Source organism: Elephantulus edwardii, unplaced genomic scaffold (genome assembly GCF_000299155.1).
Source record: "Elephantulus edwardii isolate Elephantulus edwardi_28Jun2011 unplaced genomic scaffold, EleEdw1.0 scaffold00001, whole genome shotgun sequence".
Lineage (NCBI taxonomy): Eukaryota > Metazoa > Chordata > Mammalia > Macroscelidea > Macroscelididae > Elephantulus > Elephantulus edwardii.
In genome coordinates this window covers 31,892,748-31,899,891 of record NW_006399751.1, presented here as the reverse complement: position 1 = coordinate 31,899,891, position 7,144 = coordinate 31,892,748, and the positions used below count along the sequence as shown (strand labels likewise).

Genomic DNA, 7,144 nt, shown 5'->3' with positions numbered 1-7,144 from the left:
GACGGTCTTCAATGCTACCTTTGTGAATTGTAAACAAAGCTGCTGCAATCTGGTTGATGGCTTTGGCCAAGCAATGTATATTGTTGCAGTGCCCTGAGAAAGCACAAATAGATTTGTCTGGGGTTTTTACTCCACAATAACATATAATTAATGGAGAACAAATTATAATGACTTTATAATCTACTTAAAAAGTGGCATGATTAAAAAGAGGCATGGCAGCATGACCTGCACGGCTCTCCTTTCACTTTCATGAATACTACAGCCAAATGGCTATAATAATTTCTTTTGCTTAAAAATAGTGCAGTACGAAAGTAACAAATCAGTATGCCTGTATTAAGCAAGTAAACACAAAAATCCTGAAATTAAATTAATACATAATTTCATAATGTCTTGGGAATTTAAAAAAGAAAAAAATCCTCTTCATTGCTTTATAAATCTATTAACTCATTCAGTTCTTAAAATAATCCTGCACATGAGATATTCTCAAGCACATCTGTGTACTCGCATATGAACATCTCAAGTATCATCAGTTAGAGCTTAGAGAAAGAAATGGACTCCCCAAGGTCACATAGATAGTAACTTGGGAAACTTAAATCACATTGTACTGTAAAAGAAACATCAATTACACAACACATATTTATATATCAAACCCCATTTTCCATTGCCATAACAATTTAAAATCCCTATTACCTTCTATAGCAGGGCTGTACTGCGACATTACATTACTAGCCAGTGTTGGCAAAGAAACTGCCACAAAGACCATGAGGAGGCAAGCAATTTTATATTCTTCTTCTGGACTAATATTTTCTAAGAGAGAAAAATGGAAACCAAGGTATGTATTAAAGAGAACAGTTGACAATATAAAAACAAAAAAAATTACTTTGTATAAATCATTTTACTGGCACACTATCAAATTGATGACTATCTTGCTAAGAGAAATATAGAAAAAGGCAGATACAACACATACCACTATCAGCTCTTTGAACTAGCTACAACTAACATACATCAAAAATGCCTCTAATAGAACATTAGGGCAATTTTTTCAAATTGCTTAGGATACTTGGAATCCTAAAATCCCTAATATCCTAATAAGCAACCATGAATTTATATTTAAAGGAGTTATCTATAATAATTCAGAAAACTGATTATCTCATATACTCTATAAATCCATATACAAAACAATCTTATTTTTTTCCCTGAAATAGATATGTGATATGAAATTTACTGTTAAAATAGACAAATACAAGAAGTGGATTCAATCTCCAATGTTTTATCTTAGAAGATAGAAGGAATCAGTCACGAATGAAAGAGCAAGAACTGCCCTAAAGCTTTTATATATAATACTTTCCAAAAGATTTATTTTAATGCATACATAAACTGTGGGGTACCTAGGAACTTAATTTCTTATCTAGTGCCTTTGAACTTCTAGTTATCATATTATTTAAAACCACTAATAATTCAATAGGAGACTCTGGTGGCCTAGTCATAAGAAGCTGCATTATAATCCCAAAGGCGTTCAAATCTATCCGATACTCCACAGGAGAAGGATGGGCAAGTTCCTGTGTGACTGATTAACTGCCTCTGAAAACCTGCTACAGGGTCAGCTATGAGTCAGTGCCAAGGTGACAGTACATAACAAGAAAAACAGGGAGCTCTGGTGGCTTAGTGATAAAGAACTGTGCTGCCAATCCCAAGGCACATAGTTAGAAACCAATTCAACATTTTTCTAGTGTTCATTTCTGTAATATCAGCTACATTAATCCTGCTGTACAACTATCCGTACCACTATTAAATTTTGCACTATCATAAATAGTCATTTCTTAAACAACAGATTGCCTTTTCCTCTTTCTTTCACATCTGATAATCTCTGATAAACATTGGTTTCCATGCATCTGACCATTTTACTAATTCAAAGAAATGGTATCACATAGTTATTTGTCCTTTGATTTCACTAAACATGTTTCCAAAGTTCATCCGTGTTGTAGCGTGCATCGGGACTTGTCTCTTTATGACTGTTATTATTTATGGTACATTCTACTTTATGTGTATAGAAGTATACTCTGCTAATATACAGTAGAGCTGCTCTATCAAACCTTTATTAAGATGGCATGAATAAAAAAACAATTACCATGAGTTTGCGTAAGAAAAATTTTTTAGCATTTTCAGATTAAAAAAAAACCTATGAAATCATGCCAACTAATACATAAAACCTAAAATAAAGCATGTTAGAAAAATAAAGCACAAGCAAACTTTTGAAAAGCAGGGGATATGAGCATGTATTTTGTTTAACCACTGGCCTATTTGTGGACATTTAAGTCCACTTTTGTGAATACTGCTTTCAGTGTGGTATGTCTGTTGCTATCACATTTTGTTGCTTAAAATAGCTTTCCTAGACCACTGTTACCCAGCTGCCTCAACTCTATCTAACCTACAAGCATGTTAACCTCATTCAGCTGCCTCAACTTTGCCTGACGTGGCCCAAACTGCCATGTGAGCCTCAGACCAGGAGCTTCAGGAGAGCAAGGCAGCTTCAGAAGAGGGGAAGCAGATCAACACGAGAGCAGCAGCATGACTTGCTGATTTAGCCCAAGCGTGCTAGAGGATGAGAAGTAGTTGTCTGGGCTGGAAGCAGTGATACTGGTCTGATTTGATATTAAATAGTAAATAGTAAATAGTTTCTTGGGATCTATTTGACTTGGGACTGTTCTTCCATGGAACCAGAGCCAAAATCCTTCACTCAAGCTTGCTGGAAGATTAAGAGATGGTATGGTTATTATATATTGTTGCAAACCTGAATAGCCTGTTAATGTTGCCTGAACTGAGGGACTACTGATTGTATACTCTAAGGCTTCTCCAGCAGCTCTTTCCGCAGATGTAATTAATCTGATTCCTATGCATACTGTCAGGTGAAATCCATGTGTATAACCTGCATTTATGTCTCTTAAAAAATGTATTTGCAATGAATAAGTCATTGCGCAAAATTCAATCATTCTATCTCCAGCTTCATTTCTGTCACCAAGTCCATGTTTTCCAACTACTGAATCTTCTCTGTTCCGAACTTTTGCATTCCAGTCACCCATTACTATCAGTGCATCTTGATTGTACATTCGATCTCCGACTGTAAAAATTGGTAGAAAACTTCTACTTCCTCTTCTTTGGCTCTGGTTGTTGGTGCATATATGTGAATGATAGTGGAATTCACTGGACTTCCTTGTATGCGTATGGCTATTATCCTGTCACTCACAATATTGTACTTCAAGACAGATCTAGAAATGGTTTTTCTAACTATGAAAGCAATCCCATTTTTCCTCACCTTTTCATCTCTGGAGTAATATATGATTATCCGACTCAAAATGTCCCATGCCAGTCCATCTCATCTCACCAATGCCTAGTATGTCAATATTTATGCTTTCAATTTCTTTCTTAACAATATCTAATTTTCCTACATTCATGGTTCTCACATTCCATATTCCAGTCACTAGTGTGTGCTTACAACTGTTCCTCTTCCTTTGTATTTCCACACTTCAAAGCTCCAACTCAGTTGCCCTTTCTGTTATTCTACATGTGTTCTGTTGTACAAAGGGTTTTCAATGGTGTCTCTCTGGAGACTAAGGTGCCATCTGATACAGGCCATTGTCTTTGCAATCATTGTTATGCATCAGAGAGTTGGACAATGACAACAAGGGTGACAGAAGGAGAGTTGAAGCCTTTGAGCCGTGGTGCTGGAGAAGAGTATTGAGGGTACCAAGGACTGCTAAGAAAACAAACAGATTCATCCTGGAGAGGGTTAAACTGTGCTCCTCCTTGGAGGCAAAGATCCTGAGGCTTCGTCTGATATACTTTGGACATGTTATAAGGAGGGACCGGTCCTTGGAAGGGACATCATGCTTGGGAAGATGGAGGGGTGGCACAAGTGGGGAAAGCCCTCTATGAGGTGGAATGATTCAGTGACTGGGGTAATTGGGATGGGTGTATCGGAGACAGTGCAATTGGCAAAGGACAGAGCAGAGTTTAGGGCAGTAGTTCATAGGGTCACTATGAGTCACAAGTGACTTGACAGCACATAACAACATACTGTAAGGTTATTGATTGTGTACTGTTGCATGTTGCTATCCTGCGTTGTAACAGACTGACTTCCCTAATAAATTCCAACTCAAATCACATAATCATGGGTATGGTATTACAAAGTCTGCGTGGTCATTGCAACGAATTTCAGATCCTGTTAACTAGTAAAATTGGTGTTGGAATAGGAGAAAATGGGTGTGGAAGTGTGGGAAACCATGTCTAACGTTGTAGCTTTCAATTTTGCACTGTGGATGATAATAGGGACTGTTCCCCTTTATCAAGTTATTTGTTTTTGTTGTTGATTGCATTGAGTTGAGCACAACTCATAGCAACACTATGAATCAAAGGCCTGAAGCCTTTCTATAACTATCGACATTTAGTTAGCAGAGGTCAGAATTGGTAATACCCATGTTCTTGCTCCTTTTACAGTGTTGCAACAAACATTGATGTATACATACCTGCTTGTGTAGCAGTTTTCAAATATCTAAGATATGCATCCAAGAATGAAATTGTTGGGGGTCATAGTATAGTACTGTTTCATATTTTGAGGAAATGTCAAACTGTTTTCCACAGCAACTATAGGATTGTTAGCTATCAGGTGCTGTCAACTCAGCTAGAACTCCTAGTGGCCTTATAAAAAAACCGATCAATATTTGGCCCCAACCTGTATCACCCTTATGATCTCTGTCATACTCATGACCCCTTTTGCAGGCACTGTGTCAATCTATTTCATTCCTCTTCCTCTTTCAATGACCTATTTTTCAAAGAACTAGTCTCTCCTGACAATATGCCCAAAGTATATGAGACAGAATTTCACTATCTTTACGTCTCTTTATACTTCTTCCATGACAAATCTTTTTTTATTGTTCCAGTAGTCCATATTCAAAACTCTACAACACCACAACTCAAAGGTACTGATTCTTCCTTGGTCTTCCTGATTCACTGTCCAACTTCCATATGCATGCTGTTGTTGTTGGGTGCTATAGGGTACGACTCATAGAGACCCTCTGAACAACATATCTGACATTTGGCCTCTCCTGTGCCATCCTCACAATCTCAGACAAACTCAAGCCCATCCCTGCAGCCACTGTGTCAATTCATCTGGTTGAGAGTCTTGTTCTTTTTTGCTATCCCTCCCCCTTACCAAGTATGATGTTCCTCTCCAATAAATAGCCTCTCCTAGCAATATGCCCAAAGTATGTAAGACAGAGCTTTACCACCTTTGTCTCCAAAGAGCACTCTGGCTGTATCTTCTTCAAGGCACATCTGTTTGTTCTTTTGCCAGTCCATAGGATATTTAGTACTCTTTTCCAACACCACAGTGCAAAGGCATTAATTCTTCTGCCATCCTTATTCACTACCCATTTCCCAGCAGCACAGCAAGTTCTTGAAAAGACTATGGCCTGAATAAAGCATTCCTTACTTCTCAACATTATTGCTCCTTGATAATTTGAAAAGGTCCATGACTGCAGGCTTTCCCAGTACAATATGACTCTTAATCTCCTAACTGCCAGTACCAAGTGTTCTGACTCTAGATCCAAATAAGATGATGTTACAGCTTCAATCTTTTCTTCGTCTATTATGACGATGTTTGTTTTCTCGATGTTGAGATTTAATACATATTGAAGGGTGGGTGGCAAGTCCTCCTCACTTTCAGCAAGCAAGGCTGCATCATCTGCATAATGAAGGTTACTGATGAATCATCCTTCAATCCTGATGCCACATTCTTCTTTACAGTCTACCTTCTTGAGTAATTTGCTCAGCATAGATTGAATAGGTATGGGGAAATGATACAACCCTGACACACAACTTTCCTAATTTTAAACCATTCAGTGTTTCTTTGTTCTGTTCGCACTACAGCCTGTTGGTTTTGGTCCAGGTTTCACATGAGCATAATTTAGTGTCTAGGGCTCCCATTCTTCTCAGTGTTAGCCATAATTTGTTATGTTCGGCACAGTCAAATGCCTTTGCATAGTCACTAAAACACAGGCATTCTTTTTCATCAGGATCTATCTAACATAAGCAATGGCTAAATCCAGCTGGCAGTCTTCTATGTACTCTATTCTAGTCGTTTTTTAAATGAGCTTCAGCAGTATAACATTAATGATACTGTTGATACTGTTAGATAATTTCCACATTCTGTTGGATCATCTTTGTTGGGAATGGGAACAAATATGGGTCTCTTCCAGTCAGTTGGCCAGGCAGTTGTCCTCCAAATTTTCTGACATAGACAGGTCAGCATGTCAAGTGCTGCTTCTGTGATCTGAAACATGTCAACTGGCATCCCACTGATTTCTGGGGCCTTATTTTATGAAAATGTTTTCATTGCAGCTTGAATTTTTTCATTCAAAACCATTGATTCTTGATCATTTGGTACTTCCTGAGATATTTCGATGTCATCTAATTCTTTTCAGTACAATGATTCTTCATCTACCTCTGATGCTTCCTAGATCATTCAAGATTTTGCCCATAGCATTTCTAAGTATTGCAACTTGAGGTGAATAATTCTTTGCATGCTCACATGCAAAGGAACTGAAAAGACCCTGGCTTGCCTCAGGTGCACCTCAGTCCCCAAATGCACATTTTGGCTCTAGAGCACTTTAAAGAGTTCCTTAACAGCAAATTTGTCGAATACAACAGGTCTTTTGATTCCCTGACCACTACCATGTGTATCCAACAAAAACGAACTCACTGACAACTTCAATCTCTTCTCTATCATGTTGCTACTTATCAGTCCACTTACAGGAGTTTTTGTTTTCCTGACACTGAGTGGAAAGCCATATTAAGGCCATAGGGTTTGTTGTTCTTCACTAAGTGTAAGTTTTTTCACGTTCTGCAAGCACGGTTGTGTTCTGCAAACAAAGTTTTCTCACCCATATAAGGAAAGTGGTTGCTGTAACAATGATTTCAAAAATCGGGTAGAAGTCAACTCAAAACTGACCGTCCAAAAAGATTTTGTTGTTGTTGTTGTTATGTGCCATCGAGTCGTTTCCGACTCATAGCAACCCTATGCACAACAGCTCTAAACCCTGCTCTATCCTGCGCCAACCGCACCGCCTCTGACACACCCATCCCGATT

The 7,144-nt window shown here is 38.2% G+C and overlaps 1 protein-coding gene across 2 annotated transcripts in view; it reads right to left on the bottom strand.

Annotated features, from left to right (window-relative positions):
• NCKAP1 (NCK-associated protein 1) overlaps nt 1–7,144 on the bottom strand; it is a 145,306-nt gene that overhangs the window by 2,387 nt on the left and 135,775 nt on the right. For both annotated transcript variants that reach the window (XM_006878778.1, XM_006878777.1), the window contains 2 exons: nt 691–807; nt 4–93 (listed from right to left, as the gene is read on the bottom strand). In XM_006878778.1, the coding sequence (XP_006878840.1) occupies nt 4–93; nt 691–807 (207 nt within the window). The remainder of the gene's footprint in view (nt 1–3; nt 94–690; nt 808–7,144) is intronic.